This window comes from Hylaeus volcanicus, chromosome 3 (assembly GCF_026283585.1).
Source record: "Hylaeus volcanicus isolate JK05 chromosome 3, UHH_iyHylVolc1.0_haploid, whole genome shotgun sequence".
Taxonomy (NCBI): Eukaryota; Metazoa; Arthropoda; class Insecta; order Hymenoptera; family Colletidae; genus Hylaeus; species Hylaeus volcanicus.
Genome location: NC_071978.1, coordinates 12,429,962 through 12,450,698, shown reverse-complemented (window position 1 = coordinate 12,450,698; position 20,737 = coordinate 12,429,962). Strand labels below are relative to the sequence as shown.

At 40.6% G+C, this 20,737-nt stretch overlaps 1 protein-coding gene across 1 annotated transcript in view; it reads left to right on the top strand.

Annotated features, from left to right (window-relative positions):
• LOC128873547 (dynein axonemal heavy chain 10-like) overlaps positions 1–20,704 on the top strand; it is a 27,389-nt gene extending 6,685 nt beyond the window's left edge. The window contains 33 exon segments of the mRNA XM_054117173.1: positions 46–650; positions 707–897; positions 1,367–1,542; positions 1,845–2,098; positions 2,311–2,838; positions 3,463–3,621; positions 3,686–3,946; positions 4,166–4,420; positions 5,336–5,606; positions 5,737–6,014; positions 6,450–6,708; positions 6,782–6,996; positions 7,396–7,576; positions 7,579–7,841; positions 8,400–8,854; positions 9,256–9,451; positions 9,666–9,882; positions 10,424–10,736; positions 10,906–11,200; positions 12,589–13,049; positions 14,081–14,358; positions 14,422–14,576; positions 15,176–15,928; positions 15,997–16,335; positions 17,732–17,933; positions 17,988–18,130; positions 18,186–18,347; positions 18,752–19,059; positions 19,419–19,623; positions 19,680–19,847; positions 19,962–20,141; positions 20,247–20,393; positions 20,466–20,704. Of these exon segments, the coding sequence (XP_053973148.1) occupies positions 46–650; positions 707–897; positions 1,367–1,542; positions 1,845–2,098; positions 2,311–2,838; positions 3,463–3,621; positions 3,686–3,946; positions 4,166–4,420; positions 5,336–5,606; positions 5,737–6,014; positions 6,450–6,708; positions 6,782–6,996; positions 7,396–7,576; positions 7,579–7,841; positions 8,400–8,854; positions 9,256–9,451; positions 9,666–9,882; positions 10,424–10,736; positions 10,906–11,200; positions 12,589–13,049; positions 14,081–14,358; positions 14,422–14,576; positions 15,176–15,928; positions 15,997–16,335; positions 17,732–17,933; positions 17,988–18,130; positions 18,186–18,347; positions 18,752–19,059; positions 19,419–19,623; positions 19,680–19,847; positions 19,962–20,141; positions 20,247–20,393; positions 20,466–20,612 (9,020 nt within the window). The 3' untranslated portion in view covers positions 20,613–20,704.
• Positions 20,705–20,737: the final 33 nt, after the last annotated feature.

Here is a 20,737-nt window from a genome sequence, read left to right as displayed (position 1 = left end):
AATCTCTTTTAAACTTGTAATTTTTATTTTTATTTTTATTTTTAGGACGAAAGGAGGAGTTCGAATCGATGATCCACGGCCTCGACAAGTGCCAGAAGTCCCTCACTGATTACCTGAACGCGAAACGAGCGATCTTCCCAAGATTCATTTTCCTCAGCGATGACGAATTGCTCAGCATCCTTGGCAGTGGCGAAGCCACGGCAATCCAAGAGCACGTGGGCAAGATATTCGATAATTTAGATAAATTCAGGTTCGAGCTGAACAATACCGACCGAGTGGTGGCCACTGCTCTGATATCCTCCGAAAAAGAAGTTATGGAATTTCGAAACGCCGTTCTCGCCGAGGGAAAGATCGAGGAATGGATGGTTGTTGCTCTGGAGGAAATGAAGAAGACGAATCGATACTTGACCAAGAAAGCTGTCTACAACTACGGAAAGGTGATTTTTTTATTTAACCTCGATTCAGTCCTAAGCTTCGATCTCTCGGTTTGCAAACTAAACCAAATTCTCCAGGTAAGAAGACCGAGGACAGAATGGATGCTCGATTTCCAAGGAATGATGATCCTCGCGGCAGATCAAATATGGTGGACAGCAGAGGTGGAGAACGTATTCGTGAAAATCTCTCAAGGGCAGAAACACGCCATGAAAGAGGTACCTTCGTTTCTCCATTCATCTGCTTCAGTTATAACGATCTTCTTTGCTCTTAGTACTTGAAGCAACTCAACACTCAGTTGAACGAAGTAGTAACCCTAATGGGCGGTGATACGTTGACTAATAACGACAGGACGAAATTCGATATGGTACTGACTATTGACGTTCATATGCGAGACATCATCGAGGGTTTCGTCAGGGATAGCATCATAGATCCTATGGAATTCGAATGGGAAAGCCAACTGAGGTCCCTATTTCTTTACTTAACCCTTTGCACTCAGAATTATATTTAAGTGTTTCATTTGAAATTTAGTTTAACTAAAAAAATAATTCACTTAAATACACATTATTCTTGTATTTTGTAATTTTCAAGTGTATAATATCTCTTGAAACAATTTCTGGGATGCAATCCTGGTTTTCTTTCGCATGTTTCACGAGAAAAGTTTCTCTTCTTTCTCCAGGTATTCTTCTATTCGACCAAACTGCACAATCCCTCCTTCGGGATGTACGAAAATGAAATGAGGCTCTCCAGACCTTCTCTATTGACTTGACATGAAAAAATGTCGAGTGGGACTCGACAAAGGAGCTCCTAAAATAAAAACTGATGTCGAGTCACGCTCGACATAGGAGTGCAAAGGGTTAATCTCATGCATCTGAAAAATTATAACTTCTAGGAAGCGAAGTTTCGAACTACAAATAACAAATTTCTCGTGTAGGTTTTACTGGGTTCACGGCCTGGACAATGTCTGGATGCATCAATGTACCGGAACGTTCGAGTACGGATACGAGTACATGGGTCTAAATGGCAGACTTGTGGTTACGCCTTTGACTGATAGAATATACTTAACTATTACACAAGCTCTCTCCATGCAACTGGGAGGTGCTCCTGCAGGTCAGTAACATAGAAACATATGTGAAAGGAAAAACAAAAATCATTCGAGCTGGATCAAATCTTATTCAGCTACAGCCTTTGATATACAGCCACTCTTAATTTAATGCAAATAATTTCTAAAAAAGAAACCAATAGAATACAATGTTGCATGCGTTCGAAATATCTTTCTGATTCACGATTACGAAACGGTGAGATGAATCCAATACCGTTGACATATCGATGGGATATGAGTTAGTCAGAATGTAATAGAAAATTTCTAATGGAGACAATTACAACCAGGAAATTTGATGATTGATATAAAGGCCCTGCTGGTACTGGGAAAACGGAGACCACCAAGGACTTGGCCAAAGCGTTAGGATTACTATGCATCGTCACAAATTGTGGCGAAGGAATGGATTACGTGGCGATAGGGAAGACACTGAGTGGGTTGGCACAATGCGGTGCATGGGGATGCTTCGACGAATTCAATCGCATCGATATTTCGGTGCTTTCCGTGATTTCCACGCAACTGCAGACAATACGCTCCGCGTTGCAAGTGAAAGCGTCGAGATTCATGGTAAACATGTTGCTATAATATTTCAATCTATTAGAACCTTCTCCTGTCTCGATGATCGATGGCGCTGGCAAATGCTCATCGATCACTCTTTCAGCAACGAAAGAAATCGTTTTTTCCCCATTTCTTCCTTTTCACGCTTAATGGAAATATGCCACAGATATTCCAATGGCCTATTCGCATACTCAACGGTCAAATACTTTCTTCTTTGTCAGTTCGAAGGCCAGGACATCGTGTTAGACACCAAAGTGGGCATATTCATCACTATGAATCCTGGATACGCGGGTCGCACGGAGCTCCCCGAATCGGTGAAGGCACTCTTCCGACCAGTGGTTTGCATAGTGCCAGATAACGAGCTGATCTGCCAAATAAAGCTGTTCAGCTCGGGCTTCTTGACCGCCAAGGTCTTAGCAAAGAAGATGACCGTCCTGTATAAACTGGCACGCGAACAGCTGAGCAAGCAGAACCACTACGACTTCGGTCTTAGGGCTCTCAAGTCGGTGCTCAATATGGCTAGCCAGCTGAGGCGTACCTCTGGCGACCTGGAGGAGAACGTGGTACTCATGAGGGCCCTGAGGGACATGAACGTACCCAAATTTATTTTCGACGACGTGCCTCTATTCTTGGGGCTGATCGCAGACCTGTTCCCTGACCTCGACTGTCCTAGGGTTCACTATCCCGATTTTAACGAGGCCGTGAATCATGCCTTCGAGGAGCATGGGTATATTCTTCTGGATGCACAGGTGATATTTGTTGGATTTCAATCTTTCTTGTGCTCTTGGTGGGCTCTGGGAGCCGAAGAAAACTTTGCTCTTCAGGGCATCTTAAATAGCACAACGAAATCATTAGTCATAGCTTGTAATTTCAATCTTCTTGGTGTGCTCTCAGTGAGTTTTCAGAGGAAAGGAAACTATTGCTCTTTAGAAGATGTCCTCTTGACCCCAATGGAACACATGTGTTCCAGTGAATATTCCAGTGAATGAGACTCATAGAAACATGCGTGAAAGAAAAACCAAAAATCATTCGCGCTGGATCAAACTTTATTCAGCTACAGCCTTTGATATGCAGTCAACTCTAATTTGATACAATTAATTTCTGAAAGAGAAACCAATAGAATACAGATTGAAAAAAGTCGGGTTGAAAGGGTTAAACAGACCACCGAAATAATTTGTTATAGCTTGTTGGAATTTCAATCTTCCTTGTGCTCTTGATAAGTTTTAAGAAGAAAGAAAACTCTTCAGGGCACCTTAAATAGCGCAAGGAAATAATTTAGTATTTTCTACTACGTATTTCTGAAAGTTCCCGTTTTTAAAAAAAATGTTATCACTGTTTCAATGGCCCATGTCATAATCGTCTCTGTCCGCCAGATCGACAAAGTTGTCCAACTGTACGAAGTAATGATGACCAGACACTCGACGATGGTAGTGGGGCCCACAGGCGGCGGCAAAACCGTGGTGATTGAGACCTTGTGCAGAGCGCAGACTCGCCTCGGAAGACACACCAAACTTTACACCCTGAATCCCAAGGTACTCCTTCCATTCAGCAAAGTACGAGTGTATAGATCGATAACGATTTGAAACTTGATTCGAGGCATGCACGGTGAACGAACTTTACGGGGTGCTGGATCCAGCAACCCGCGATTGGACAGATGGCCTACTGAGCAACATTTTCCGCGAGGTTAACAAACCTCTGGAGGCGGACTCGAAGGAACTGAGGTATATCCTCTTCGACGGTGACGTGGACCCTCAATGGATCGAGAACATGAATTCCGTGATGGACGATAACAAGCTGCTGACTCTGGTGAATCAGGAGAGAATCAGGTTACTGAGTCACTGCAGTCTGCTGTTCGAGGTGATTATAATCGAACATTTCTTCGACTTTCTATACTTTACACTATGCTGCGACGTAACGATGCGAAGAATTTTTAATCCCTGGAGAGACTACGATGGCTTTATAAGTAGGAGTGGCAGACGTTGCTTTGCACGAGGAAAGAATTCATAGAACTTGTCATCCGGGAGCTGATTGACAAGCCTAATGGATTCTGATTTTCCCCTTCGTTCGTTGTAAAAGGTAGGCGACCTGCAATACGCGTCGCCAGCGACTGTGTCGAGAGCGGGCATGGTGTACGTCGATTCGAAGAACCTGGGCTACCGTCCTTACATAGACAAATGGGTACGAGGCAAGAACGAAACCGATCGGGAGTTCTTAAGCGGAATGTGCGAGAAATACGTGGACGGTGCAATCCAGCTCATTATACACGGAATGCTGGGCATGCAAGCGGTCAAGCCGCTTAAGATGATCATACCGCAAACCGGACTGAACATGGTAACAATTAGAGCTTTATGGACTAATTAACTCAGCTTTCCATACAAACCGAAGGAAAGAACAACTTATGACTTATTCTGGCGTACTTGTAGAAAAACGTGGAAGAGTTGAATATAAGTTGGCCTCTGGTTTGCTTTTTATCCATGTTTACATAAAATCGTCTCTATTATGGCCTTGTAAATTAATTATTTTCTGTAGTACCAATACTTTTGGTTGGAATTTTTAACTAGAAAACCCAAGAAAATCTGATAAGATCTAAGCTAATACCAAGAGAGCCGAAGCTTTTTATTTAACACTTTATATACCGGGAGCCTATTTTTAGTCTTTCTAATTCTAGTATTTAGCTTTTCGAATTTATTTACTGTGTCGATGTTTGTCTAATTACGATGTTCAGTTTTTGGAAACAGACTTGGCTTTCAATGTACCTAGTAATAGTATGAAGGAATTATTATCAGCCTAGATTGGCATATGCTACTGTAGAAAATTCTTTTTTTAATTAAAGACTGCTTCTAAATAACCCGGTAGATAAAGTGTTAAGGAATTTTTGTCATAAGTCACATTTATTATGACTAGATTGCGGATCTTTATGCATTTATAAGAAATTTGAATGTGCAAGAAACTACAAAGTGCAAACAATGCGCAAGATTATAAACAAGATTGAAAGTAAAGTTCATGTTATAATATTTGCAGAATAAAGTAAATTCCTATTTAGGTTCAATTTTTGTAAGCGCGTTCACGAAGATTTTATTTTGCATAAAGATCCGCAGTCTAATTATGACATTGTAAATTAATTATTTCCTGTGGTATGACTATCTTTGGTTGGAGTTTCTAACTACAAAAATCAAGAAAATTTGATAAGACCTAAGCCAATGTCGACAAAGTGCTGCAAGAACAATACCAGCGCGTTTGCTTCAGGCAACTCAACTTTGTTACGTATTCGACGGACTCCTCTCGATCCTGGACGAAGTGACCGTCGCTGCGATTGGATCGGAAGACGACGACGACGTCCACGTGGAGCCAGTGACCACCAGGGATGAAATTCTCGAAGCAATGTACATACAGGCCTGCTACTGGTCGTTGGGGGCTACTCTGGTTGCAGAAGACAAGTCACAGTTCGACGAGTACATGAAGAGGACGAGTGGACTCATGCTCGTTCAAGACACCGTTGAGAAGCCAGCGACTGTGCGTGAGTATACGAACCTGAACTCTTTTTTTAACCGACTTCGAAAAGGAGAAGGTTACTCAATTCGACATGTATATATATTTTTTTTAACTAAACGAGTCACTTGACGAACTGTTTGTCAATTTGTTAACAGGATACCTTCCTGTAACTCGTGATACTTTGTACCACTACTACTTGGACATAAACAAGTACGTCTGGGTACCATGGCTACTCTTGGTCCCAGAGTATGTACACGACAGGCAGAAGAACTTCTCCGAAATCTTGGTTCCCACCGTTGATACCTTGCGCACGACATGGTTCATCCGAACCATGAATGAACTTAATCGACCAGCTCTTCTGGTTGGCGAGACTGGCACCGCGAAGACTGCCATTATACAGGAATTTCTTCGACATTTAAACGTTGAAAAATACGTAAGTTATCGAAGAGAGAGTTTCTTTGTTTAAACACAAATGATCAAAGTTCGTGCTCTCCACTGTGGATACTCTTGAGTAAAAATCGTGAATATACTGTTGTACGATTATACTCGTATCGAATTGAGTCCCCCTATTATATTAGGCGGATCAGAAAGTAATATTGTTTCTTTTACATTAAATTCAAACAAATGTATTTATAATATGTTTTTATTTTTAATCAATTATATAATCGTCCTCGTCATCAATAATCTTCTGCCAAATAATGTGCAAATTTTCAATACCAATAAAAATCAATTAGTACACGGTGAGCTGATAAATAATAAACAAGTATCGACACCCGCCAAAACGACATTACTTTTCCCACAATATGTTCTACGATTTGAGTGCAAATGTTCAGAGGTGTTTTGTTGGTAAAATGCTAACTAGAACCAGCTGCTGATCAATTTCTCGTCGAGAACAACCTCGATGGATGTACAGAGGAATATAGAGTCCGTGGTGGACAAAAGAACGAGGGAGACTTACGGGCCACCGCCTGGAAAGAAGCTGCTTGTTTTTATCGACGACATGAACATGCCACTGGTGGACACTTATGGCACCCAGCAACCTATCGCTCTTCTCAAGTTTCTCTTCGAAAAAGGGGGATTCTACGATCGCGGGAAGGATCTGTCGATGATGTACATGAAAGATTTGTGTAGGTTTAATCGTTGAAAGCTACGTTTTAAATTCGAGAATATTAGTTAATGATTTTTATAAATTACTTGAAGGCTACCTAGCAGCGATGGGAAAACCTGGAGGCGGCAGGAACGAGGTCGATCCTAGATTCATCTCCATGTTTTCCGTTTACAACGTCACGATCCCATCGAGTGAGACTCTCAGCTATATTTACACGAGCATACTGAGTGGACACTTGCAAACGTTCGAGGAGGAGGTGCAAGCAATTGCCGAGGATCTGGTGCAAATAACGTTGGATCTTTACGAGGTTTCACCTTGTGTGATAATTATTAGTTTTCAGAGAATACAGTGACTGTTAATTATTTGTATTTTCTAAGAACTTGGATTATTTTTACGAAGACAACTTTGTTAAAGTCTGATCTACCGAAACAACTTAACGCTTTATTTACCGGGAGCCTATTTATAGGCTTTTTAATTGCAGTATTTAGTTATTCGAATTTATTTACTGTGTTGATGGTTGTCTACGAACAATGTTCAGTGTTTGGTAACAGACTTGGCTTTCAATGTACCTAGTAACAGTATGGAGGAATTATTGTCAGCCTAGATTGACATATGCTACTGTAGAAAATTCTTTTTTAAATTAAAGTCTGCTCCTAAATAGTCCGGTAGATAAAGTGTTAACGTTCTCCTCCCTGTGTTTCTTCAGATAGTCAGCACGGAGTTGCCACCAACGCCGAACAAATTCCACTACGTCTTCAACATGCGAGACCTCTCGAGGATCACGGCTGGCCTCCTTCAAAGCCACCCAGATTACTTGCCAACAGTGAAACAGATCGTCAGACTGTGGAGGAACGAGTTCACCAGGGTCATATGCGATCGACTGGTCAACGAAGAAGTAATGTTACAGCCGAGTATCGATGATTTCGAGATAACAAGAACAAAGTTAATGTTTGTTCGCAGGACGAGAACCTAGTCGCTGGTCGCATAAAGGAAAAAATCGAGGAGCGCTGGGAGGAAGACCAAGAAGTGATCGAGTACAGCATGAGGGATCCTCTGCTCTTTGGTGACTTCAGGAACGCTATTCACGAAGAGGAGCCGCGGTTCTACGAAGACTTGCTGGATTACGAGGCCGTTTACAATTTGTTTCTGGAGGTGCTTTGGAAATATTAACTCTTTGCACTCGAGGCCTTCTTTTCTGATACCTGTCACCAACTCGGGATGCTTTCTTAGCATTCTATTGTCACGAATGCTAAACTTAGATTGACTTCGAAAATGAGATCTCTAATTTGAGATTGAAAAATTAGATCACCTTTGCTTCAACGACAATCATTTTATTGACACTTCGAGTTCCAAAGAAATTAAACCTAAAGGAAACCTAGTGGTGACTGAGAGTCACCTCTCGAGTGCAAAGGGTTAAATCATAAACATTCTAGAGACTCACAGGTCGAAGAGTAACTTACCTTATTTGAATAAAAGTTTGATCGATCGAAATGCTGAGGTGCTAATCTTAGGTAATATTAAACTATACAAATTCTAAAGACACAAAGGTCAAAGAACAACTTACTTAATTCGAATCAAAGTTCAATCAGTCGAAATGTTGAGGTGCTAGTCTTAGGAAATATTAAACTATAAAAATTCGGAAGACACAAAGGTTAAAGAACACCCAACTTTATTTAAATAAACATTCCATCAATCGAAACGAATTCACAGATTTTCGAGGACTACAACGAAAGGAACACGACGAAGCTCCAAATGGTTCTCTTCAACGACGCCCTCCAGCACTTGACCAGAGTGCATCGAGCACTCAGGATGCACCGTGGCCATGTTTTGGTTATTGGTATCGGTGGCAGTGGCAAAAAATCGGTGATAAAGTTAGCTGGCTACGCAGCCGACTTCCAGACCTTCGAGATCGGTTTGAGTCGCGGCTACAACGAGGCGTCCTTCCGCGAAGACATGAAAACCCTTTATAATGCGGTTGGCGTGGATAATAAGAGGATGGTGTTCCTGTTCACGTCCTCCCACGTTGTGGACGAGAGTTTCCTGGAACTGGTGAACAACATGCTGATGACTGGAGTCGTGCCATCCCTCTTCACCGACGAGGAGAAGGACGAAATCATCAATCTTACCAGGAATCAGGCCAAAGATGCTGGTTTTGGAATCACCAGGTCAAATGAGCCGTTCACTGCACAAATAGATTAACTCCACTTTTTCAAAAGTCTTAAATTTAAGTGTCAAAGCACTTGGTAATGTCATAACTTTTTATATTTATAATAACTTTCCCGAATGATAAAGATTAACGCCATTAATCGAAAAAATTTTATTGGCCATTGAATGATAAATAATTCATTTCAGAGGCCAATGTACGTTACTTCATCGCATTTCTCAACTTTATATTTTATGAAGTTAATCGATTTGTGCATTGAACGGCTCAAATATGACTGAGAATTGGCTTATCGAATATTTCAGAGATGCTTTCCATGTCTAGTATACTGACTGAATTATAACTACACTACCGGCCATTAATTTTAATATCTATATTTGAAAAACCATAATTTCCTTATTGCAGGGAGAGCGTGTGGTCCTACTTCGTGCAGAACAGCACGTCCAATTTACGAATCGCGTTGTCCATGAGCCCGTCCGGGGATTTGTTAAGAACAAGGTGTCGAAATTATCCTGGTCTGGTGAACAGCACAACCATAGACTGGATGTTCCCTTGGCCTGAACAGGCTCTGGTAGCCGTGGCTAACGTTACCTTAAGAGATGTACGCGCATAAATAATTTCATTATCAATCACTCGAACCTCGAGATTTGAACTCTGAACTCTTTACAGCTTTGTTTGTACCTCCATCTCTTATCTATTTTGCATTATTCTTCTGCATCTTCCCTCCTTAATCGACACTAATCCATTCAAAACCCACCGTTTTGTCTCTCAAATAAAAGTACGTATAAAATTCGATGCTCGTTCGTGCATTTCAGAATCCAAACGTGCCGCAAAATTACAGGGAATCGCTAGTGGAGCATATGGTGTACGTGCACAAAACTGTCTGCGAGTACACGGTCGAGTTCGAAACAAAATTACGAAGGCGAAACTACGTGACCCCGAAACACTATCTAGATTTCATGAACACGTACCTGAAGCTTTTGTTGGAGACGAAGGATTACATAAACTCGCAGTGCGATCGACTCTCCGAAGGTGAGACAGTTCCCGATGCAGACAGTTTCCTAGCAATTATGGAGAGTATACAGGATGTTAAAAAAAAAAGCATTCAATATTTATATGGTGTATAGGGCACACTGAGTGAAAAAGCTTTAGTAAACATAAATATAGGTTCAAAGGTCAACCGTTTCTGAGATATAAGTATTTTTGTTTGCTAGTATCATGATTGACTTACTACTGGGTTTTCGATATTTATAGAAGATTTTCCACGTGTTCACCGCTCATTTCTGTACACGAAATTTAAAGAATGAAATTGTCGAAATTGTCGGCACTTGAATGGGAACATTCAGAACGCAATTTATAAACACTGACATACACATCGCATACGATGGAAGCAAGTAATCATGATACTAGCAAACAAAAATGTTTATATCTCAGAAACGGTTGATCTTTGGATCTATGTTTACTAAATCTTTTTTACTCAGTACACTGTGCCCTATACACCATATAAATATTGAATGCTTTTTTTTGAATACCCTGTATAATATTCGCGATATTTTACAACCCTGTTTCGAAGGTATAAAGAAGATCGCTGAGGCTTCCGTGACTCTGGCCGAGCTGAACGAGATTCTGGCGGTGCAAAGAGTGAAGGTCTCCGACCAGACGAAGAACTGCGAGCAGTTGCTCTCCTCGATCGCCGAGAGCACGGACATCGCGATGGAAAAGAAGGAGCTGAGCGAGGAGAAAAGAAAAGAGATAGAAGACCAGAGGAAAATTATTAATAAAGAACAAACGGAAGCCAGACAAGCATTGGCTGAAGCGCAACCTGCACTCGACGCTGCTAGAGCAGCTCTGGGAGAGCTCGAAAAAGCGGATATTACTGAAATAAGGTTTCTCTTCGTTCCCCCTGTTAACGGAGTTCCCAATAGGGACTTCATTCCCCTAAAATTGAAAAAAAGCCAATCGAGCGATGCCTTATTTGAACAATCCTCCACTCTGCTTCGTTCGATCGCTATTTTATAGATGTTACAGTAAGAACTCTGCGTAATAAATTCACAGATCCTTCGCAACTCCCCCTGAAGCCGTGCAAATAGTCTCCGAATGCGTGGCGATGCTGCGAGGCGTCAAAGACATCTCTTGGAAAGGCGCGAAAGGAATGATGGGCGATCCTGCGTTTCTAAGAGTCCTGCAGGAAATGAACTGCGACAAGATCACGCTGAAGCAGCAGCAAGCGGTCAGGGCGCACTTGAAGAAGACCACCAAGTTGGACCAGATGCAAAATATCAGCAAGGCTGGATATGGACTCTACAAGTTCGTCCTGGCTGTGTTGGACTACTGCGCAGTTTTCAGAGAGGTACTTTTACGCAGACGTACAAAAATATCTTTTCTTCTATTAAAAATATAAATTTGTCAGCTTTAGCTGGATCTTCGTGATTACTGCAAAGATAAATAAGCTCAGAGAAGGCCCAAAAATAAAACAAGCTTAAGGGGTAAGGCCACTCCAGGTCCCCCAAAAATAAGCTAATTTCGAGAATTTTCTGCAGAAATTTATTGGAAGTACAGATATACAACTATAACTTTTCTTCTATTAAAAATATAAATTTGTCAGCTTTAGCTGGATCTTCGTGATTACTGCAAAGATAAATAAGCTCAGAGAAGGGCCAAAAATAAAACAAGCTTAAGGGGTAAGGCCACTACAGGTCCCCCAAAAATAAGCTAATTTCGAGAATTTTCTGCTCAAATTTATTGGAAGTAGTGAAAAATTCAAGTAGGATATTTTGTTAAATGCATATTAATGTGTAAAAGCAACATTTCTTTATGTTTTTTTCTAAAATTACGGCTTGAGTACCCAAGGTTTTAAAACACCTTTTACTGGAGGCCCCAAACGGCCGAAAGGATCGAGCACACAGATTTGAACTTAGAACAAAAAACTGAACATTTTTTGTAAATATATTGCAAAAGCTACAGGACTGCGTATGGAAATTTGAAAATACCGTTTTCTTCCAAAATGGTGCAGAAATAAAAAAAAAGTCAATTACTTTCCAAAAATTTCATCGAAAAATTGTCTGTAACAGAACAAGTTTGCAACTTATCGCAAAAATCGTACGCTACCCACTAGATGATGTGTTGGACATGTCACCCTAAAAATTTTTAACTAGGAGTCATCTTTTCTCCCGTTTTAAATAATGTAGTTCTGAGACCACTTTGAGATTCCCCCGGACTACGAAACATTGCTTTTCTTATTCTTAAAGCTTTGAGGCAACATATTAGGTCTACCGGAAAGTTCTGTCCGTCTTTAGAATAACACAAAATAATACATTTCTCATACTTTGAATACATTTTATTGAATAATATAATTTTTATCATTATTAATGACATCTTGCCAGCATGATTGCAATTTGTATATCGTTTTTAATGAATATGGACATATTTGTTAAAAACTTGTAACTGGAACGGGCAGAACTTTCCGGTACACCTAATATTAACAAAACAAAAAAATCGATTTTTTGACATTTCTGGAACGACCTTACCCCTTCAGAAACATTATCCCAAGTATTGTAAAATATGTTGAAAAACAGGCAGAATGTTTCGTGTACGAAGTGTCAGGTTTTACCAGCGTGTTCTACTCATTACCTTCGCGCAACTTTCATTTACTCGATCATTCCAAGTGGGACGCATTTCTCAAAGTCGATACTTAAGAACACGCTGTAACGAGGTGGCAATTATCGTTCTCTGCTTCAGGTCAAGCCGAAAATGGATCGAGTTAAGGATCTAGAGGAGGAATCCGAGCGAGCTCGCAAAGCCTTGGAGCGAGAGGAGCGCGAACTAAAGAGAATCGAAAAGGCCATAGGGGAACTGAACGTGAAGTACGAGAGCGCGATGAAGGAACGACAGGAGCTCCAAGAGGAGACGGACCTGATGCAAAGACGCCTGATCGCCGCTGATAAATTAATCAACGGGCTTTCTTCGGAGAACGAGCGCTGGAAGGTGGAATTGCAAAGCTTGCAGGGACAGATCGACACGATCGTTGGGAATTGTCTCCTGTCCGCTGGATTCCTCGCGTATTGCGGACCGTTCTCGTACGAATATCGAAATCAGATGCTGTACAACGATTGGAGGAACAGCGTGGCGGAGAAGCAGATCCCGTTCACAGAGAATTTCAGAATAGAATCGCAGCTGAGCGACGACGTGGAAGTCAGCACGTAAGATTTCTTATTTAAGAGGAAAAATTGAACTTTCAAGACAGAGATTTTGAGTATTAACCCTTTGCACTCGAGAGGTGACTCTTAGTCACAACTAAGTTTTCTTTAGGTTCTTTCTTTCTTTTTCTTTATTTATAGTGTGGTCCTAATGGACCGTTTACACTTTTCCTGTAACATTATATTTGAGTGATAGTCCGGTCGAACTATTAACACTTTTCTTGATCCGGTCTTGCTTGTACAATTCACCAGTCTTACATATACGTGTTTACAATTTACCAGTTCTACACATATGTGTTTTGTTTTCATTATATTTACATTAGATTTACATTTACAATTTGCATCGACAATCCTTCACACATCTGTTCAACACATTCTGTTGGCCCCCCCCCCACCCCCACCCCCTCTAACTCGGGTACCTCGGGGTTGCTAAGTCCGTACTGTAGCTACAAACACCGCTCCAGCCCCTGAGGGCGTTTTCTTTAGGTTTAATTTCTTTGGAACTCGAAGTGTCAGTAAAATGATTGTCGGTGAGGCAAAGGTGACCTGATTCTCAAATCTCAAATTAGAGATCTCATTTTCGAAGTCAATATAATCTTAGCATTCGTGGCGATAGAATGCTAAGAAAGCATCTCGAGTTGCTGGTAGATACCAGAAAAAAAGGCCTCGAATGCAAAGGGTTAATAGTCTTCTCAGTATTACCTACATATACTTTTCCGCAAGAACATGGATTTTTTAAGACTCCTGGCTCCTTGGTGTTGTCCCTGCTAATCTAACAATAAATCTAAAGATCTTATTACCAGTTCGCAGCCATTAGCTCGCTATTACTGCGAATTTCTAATAGGATCTTTAGATTTAGATTAGCAGTACCTCCACTTGCGAAAGAACTATTATCGCCACCGGATGTCCTTCTTCGTCCTGTCCAATTTTATTTCAGCAAATATTTCTGTGAAACTTACAGTTACGAAGATATCTGTAGCGCAGATAGTTATTGTCCCACCCTGTATATTCGCATAATACCCCTTCTTTTAAAGCTGGACCTCTGAAGGTCTGCCACCCGACGAGCTATCTGTGCAAAACGGTATTCTAACCACGAGAGCATCGAGGTTCCCGATTTGCATCGATCCTCAGCAGCAGGCTCTCAACTGGATAAAGAAGAAGGAGCAGAAGAACCTGAAGATTCTCTCGTTCACAGACTCCGATTACCTGAAGCACGTGGAACTGGCGATAAAGTACGGCCTGCCTATCTTGTTCCAAGACGTCGACGAAGTCGATCCCGTCATAGACAACGTTTTATCCAAAAACGTACAAAGTAATAAACTAGCGCCTCGTAGAGAATGAGGTATTCGATAAAAGTGATTAAACGTTGTTGCAGACGTCAGTGGTCGAACATTCGTTCTCCTCGGTGACAAGGAAGTAGACTACGATCCAAAGTTTCGGATGTACTTGACGACGAAGATGTCGAATCCGATGTTCGACCCTGCTCTCTACGCCAAGGCCACCGTGATCAATTATATGGTGACCCTAGGAGTAAGTATTTCTGTTATAGAGAGGAAGATGGTCTATGCGCAAAATTTGGATAAATTGAGACGTTTTCTCAAATAGGTCCTCGTTACTGGCAATTCTATGATTTTTTTTTTTTTTTTTATTTTAAGCATTTAAACCCTTCTGGGTTTATTTTGCTTTACAGGAATAATACAATTGAATACCATAGTATATAATACGTTAGTAATACCATAAGGATGCAATATAATACAAGTAAATAAAATAACAAGGTCCGTCAACACTAAATGTGTAAATTACAATTTTTGAAAAGGGAATTGATACTTATACAAGCTTTAACATTAGGCTTCGCTATGAATGTGTCTATATTAAGAGGTAGTTGAAGGCCCATACTGAGTAGGAAATTCGTTAGTTTACGTCTTTGTGCATTATACAATTCGCATTGCCATACTATGTGATCAAGAGTTTCGCACCCCTGACCACATTTACATTAGCTGTCATTAATAATACCTACCCGCTCTAGTGAGGCAGCTAGGTTATAACGATCGGAACGCATTCTGTTTACTGTAACAAAATTCTATGAATTTATAATACATAAGAGGATTAATCCAAGCATTTGATTCTAGGGTTTGGAAGACCAACTGTTATCAGTGGTCGTGAGAACAGAGAGACCAGACGTCGAGGAGCAACGCGAGACGCTGATCATCGAGACGAGTGAGAACAAGAATTTGCTTCAGCAGCTTGAAGACAGCTTGCTACTGGAGATCGCCACCAACAAGGGGAACATGCTGGACAACCTCGAACTCGTCGAGACACTGGAGAACACGAAATCGAGCGCGAACGAAGTGATGACGAAGCTTTATCTGGGAGAAGTCACCGCAGCAGACGTGAACAAGCTTCGTGATGGTTATCGAGGGGTGGCGAAACGAGGGGCGATCTTGTTCTTCGTTCTGGCAGACATGGCGACGGTGAACCCGATGTATCAATACTCGCTGATAAGCTACGTGGAAGTGTTTCGTTATTCCCTGAAGAAAGCGCTGCCCGATCCGACGTTGCAGCATCGTTTGAACAACATCATTCTGATGCTCACGAAGAACGTGTACGATTACGGTTGCACGGGGATTTTTGAAAGAGACAAGTTGCTTTTCTCGTTCCAAATCTGCACCAGGCTGGAGCAGAGCTTGGAACGCATCCCCCAACAACAGCTGGACTTCTTCGTTAAAGGTAGCATAGCGCTGGAGAAATCGCCTAAAATCAACCCCACCAATTGGCTACCGCGTCCAAGATGGGTGGACCTGCTTAAATTGAGCAAAGATTTCCCAGAAAAGTTCGGTCGACTACCTGACGAATTGGAGGAGCACGAAGAGGAATGGCAAAATGTACAGTATAGAAAAACAATTTCCTTTGTATACACTCAGATTTTATAATTATTTAATTATATCGCCAGTGGTACGACATGGATAATCCTGAGTCCGAAAATTTCCCTCTGGACTACTCTGAGAAGTTACTACCTTTCGAAAAATTGATGTTGATACGATGCTTTCGAGTCGATCGCGTGTACCGAGGCGTTATCAATTACATCAGCGAGATCATGGGCGAAGAGTACATCACTCCACCCCACGTCAGCTTGGAAATGATTTTCGAGCAAAGCACGCCGACGATGCCTGTCGTTTTTATCCTAAGTCCTGGATCTGATCCATCTTCTGAATTGATGACGTTGGCGGATGGATATGGTTGCGGGGGAGGGAAATTTAAGTATCTGTCTCTCGGACAGGGCCAAGAAAAGGTGAGACTCCTGGGTGCATTTCGTGGCATATATTAAGGGAACCAGAAAGTAATGTCGTTTCTGCAAATGTCAATATTTGTTTATAATTTCTCAGGCCATTGTGTACCAATTGATTTTTATCGATTTGAGTTTGAAAATTTGCACACTAGATAGCAAAAGGTTGTTGGTAAAGAGTGCGAACATAATTGATTAAAAATAAAAACTTGTTATGAATTTATTTGTTAGAATTTAATGTAAAAGAAACGACACTACTTTCTGGTCCTCCTAATAATTTAAGGGGGGAGTCTGGTCCAGCTAATGTATTTTTCTAATGCATATAATTTCCAGATGTAATTAATTTTTGTTATTGAAACTTTTTTTTACATATAAAAGGACGTTCAAAGAAGAAAATTTGACAGTATAGATTTAATTTGAATGTGTACATATGGGTGATTCTGTTCTAACTGCTACTTTTGTTATTGAAAATTTTTCAATTTTATAATTAAATTTTTTTTTTTGTATGCATATTATTACTCTATTTTATTGTAAACATGAAAGACCGAAAGGATTGAGCTACAACTTTAAAATATCGAGAATAAGAATCAAATTTCAAATTTCTCTTGCCACGGTACTGACAATTTATCCACGGTACTGACATAAAATAAATTTAGTAGATATTCTTTAGAAAAATTATTAAATTTACTTACGAATTGTATTATAACATTTTAAAACTCTTTTATTCTAATTATTTAACACTTCAATAATAAATAGTAACTCATTTTTAACAAATAATAATACATTATAGTTTATATATAGACATAGTAGTCGCAAGGAAAGGATTCGGTCAATACGGTGGGGGATATGTGGAGCTCTGGGAAAACATCTGATAGGTAAAATTAGAAAATTTTTTTCTTTAGTAGGTACGTAAAATGCGTGTGAACCTCAATTTGCAAAAAAAAATTATTAATTGCAAAAATTGCGGCAAAAAACATGAAAATGAACGATACATGTCGGCCGTTATTTTGCAATAACTTTATGCTATAATAATAATTCATTAAGAGTCGAGGTTCGTGACCATATAAACTTAATTACCTTCAATTTAAGCGTTGAATCAAGCGAATCGGATAAAAATTCGATGAGCTATGCGTCCTACCGTTTTCACTGAATACTTTCCTTGCGACTACTATATCTATATATGTACACATTCAAATTAAATCTACACTGTCAAATTTTCTTCCTTAAACGCCCCTTTATATGTAAAAAAAAGTTTCAATAACAAAAATTAATTATATCTGGAAATTATATGCATTAGAAAAATACATTAGCTGGACCAGACTCCCCCCTTAATTAGGAAAATTTATTTTTCGTGAAAGGATTATTGTAGGGATTAGGCTAACTCCGGGATGCTTCTTTTTAGACTGCGATAGAATTACTGGAGTCAGCCGTGGCCAGAGGCCAGTGGCTGATGCTGCAAAATTGCCATTTATTATTAAGCTTCACGAAAGAACTGGAGAAACTTTTGGAGAACACTGGAACGCCCCACCCCGACTTCCGTTTGTGGCTCACGACGGATCCCGCCCCCAATTTCCCTATAGGAGTCCTGCAACAGTCCTTGAAAGGTAGAAGCTTTGAACTTCCAAGTTCCTCATTGGACCTCATATTTCAATTTCTAGTGGTTACGGAGCCGCCGAGTGGTTTGAAGTTGAATCTCGAGAACACTTACTTCAAAATGAGACCCCACGCCCTGGATGTCTGCGAGCATCCCGTCTACAAACACCTGATTTACGTTCTAGCGTTTTACCATGCGGTAGTTCAGGTAATTTTCAAGATACTTCTACGGTATATTCGATTATTAAGCAGGAATTTAACAGGAAAGGAGAAGGTACGATAAAATTGGCTGGAACATTAACTATGACTTCAACGAGTCGGATTTCAATGTGTGCACGACTATCCTGGACACGTATCTGACCAAGGCGTACAAAGCAAAGGACGATAGGATACCTTGGAACAGTCTGAAGTATCTCATTGGCGAGGTATGACCTCTCTAATCATGATATCTTTGAAAATAAAAGTAACTTTGAGTATTCTGACAACATTATTCAATTGTGATGTTATAGAGAATGGTTATTTCATTCTAGAATACTCAGATTTTTTTATGTATGTGTTTTAAGGCAAGAATTGTCTGCAATCATAACATTTATATCCGGAACGAATATCTTTACTCGCAGTGTTTTTAATCTGTACTCTTCGTCACTGTAATTTATTTTGGATATGCAATTTCATTGAACCTTGTCTGCAATCATAACATTTATATCCAGAACGAATATCTTTACTCGCAGTGTTCGAAATCTATATTCTGTGTCTAATCTATCTTGTTAAATCTATATTTCTTGTAATTGTGAATTTGTTTGAAAATGCAATTCGATCGAATGGTCAGGTGATGTATGGCGGAAGAGTGATAGACAGCTACGATCGTCGAGTATCCGAGACCTACATGGACGAGTATTTCGGAGACTTTTTATTCGACGTCTTCCAACCCTTCCATTTCTATCGCGACGAGCACGTTGATTACGTGATACCACCCGAAGGAGTACGTGACGATTACCTGAAGGTCATACAGGAACTCCCGCTGGTGAACTCACCGGAAGTCTTTGGACTCCACCCAAATGCCGAAATTGGGTACTTCACCGAGGCAGTGAAGGAAATGTGGAACAATCTTATAGAACTACAACCGCAAACTGGTAAGTGCCTGCAAATGTTAAAAATATACCCCTTCAAATAAATTTCAAATTAAAAATAAGTAGAACAGTCGTGTGGTCTTGAACAAGTTGGTATGCTTATTAAAAGTGATTTGAAGGAATATTATTCGTGAAGTGCGATCCTGACGACGATGAAAATAGTTGGGTCCAAGCGTTAATCGAAGAGCTTGTTCAATACTACCTTCTTTATTTATTTTATTTTGTGAAAATTCAAATAAACCCTACTGTTATAATTTTAGTCCGCTTGAATGGAACGAGTAAGTTACTTCTACGACTAAAAAATGATTACAATTAATATGCCGGTCAATGTTAATACAACAAAAATACCGAAATCTTAGCGATCAGTGGTACTGGGATAAGCAAAGACGAATTCATCGACAACATAGCAAAAGAGATCTTGAACAAGGTCCCTACCGAGTACGATCTGATCAAAGTGAAGAAAGCGTTCGGAATAGCCGTGACGCCAATGGCGATCGTCCTATTCCAAGAACTGGAGAGGTTTAACAAGTTAATTAGTACGATGAATAGGACCCTGACGCAATTGAGGAAGGTACTTTTAAAACTGCGCGCTTTTGTCTAATAACGTGACGAATAATGTAATTTCAGGCTGTTGCTGGTGAAATTGGAATGGACGCAATGCTGGAAAGCGTGGCTACAGCGTTGTACAATGGCGTGTTGCCAAAAGAATGGGCCAGATTAGCGCCAGACACGAGGAAGAACCTCGCTGGTTGGATGGAACACTTCGAAAAGAGAATACAACAGTACACTGATTGGGTAAGACAGACGGGGCCTCCATAAATCGTCGCTTTCCTAGGAGAAGGGACCCGATACTGCATCTAAATAAACTTCTGATTCCTAATATTGCGAATTATCTTCGAAACTTTTCAGTCTGGCGCGAACGAGCCTATAGTTCTTTGGATAGCTGGCCTTCACATTCCAGAAACCTATTTAGCGGCTCTCGTGCAAATGACTTGTCGCAGAAACGATTGGTCCCTCGATCGCTCGCTCATCTACACGGAGGTGTCCAGGTACAGCAGGTCTGACCAGGTGGAAGAGAGGCCAGATCAGGTAAAAATACAACAGACACCAAAGATTACCAAAGTTATTAACGTTCGTTCGATAGATGGTACTCGCATATCCTCAACGTAAATTAATTGAAAGAAATTCATGCAGGGTTGCTACGTCAGCGGTTTGTATCTGGAAGGTGCTAGATGGGACATACAGGAGAGGTGTCTGAAGAGATCACACCCAAAAATTCTAGTCGAAGAGCTGCCAGTGCTCACCATCATTCCAATCGAAGCTCACAGACTCAAGCTTCAGGTACACCGAATTAAACCGTTTCGTTAATTCGAGCTACTTAGATATTCGATGACAAGGTTTTGTATACCGTAGAATACTTTCAAAACGCCTGTGTACACGACGTCCAATCGACGCAACGCGATGGGAGTAGGTTTAGTCTTCGAAGCGGACCTTGCCACGTCGGAACACATTTCGCACTGGGTCCTGCAGGGAGTTTGTTTGATATTAAATACCGATTAGGCGATTGATCAGTGGTTTAAAACGAATGTAGGATAATGTGATACAGCAGTGTTATTTTTGTACAGTTAAGTATCGAAACAATATTATTACTAAGTAAGGGATTTGTTGGAAATTCATTTACTGTA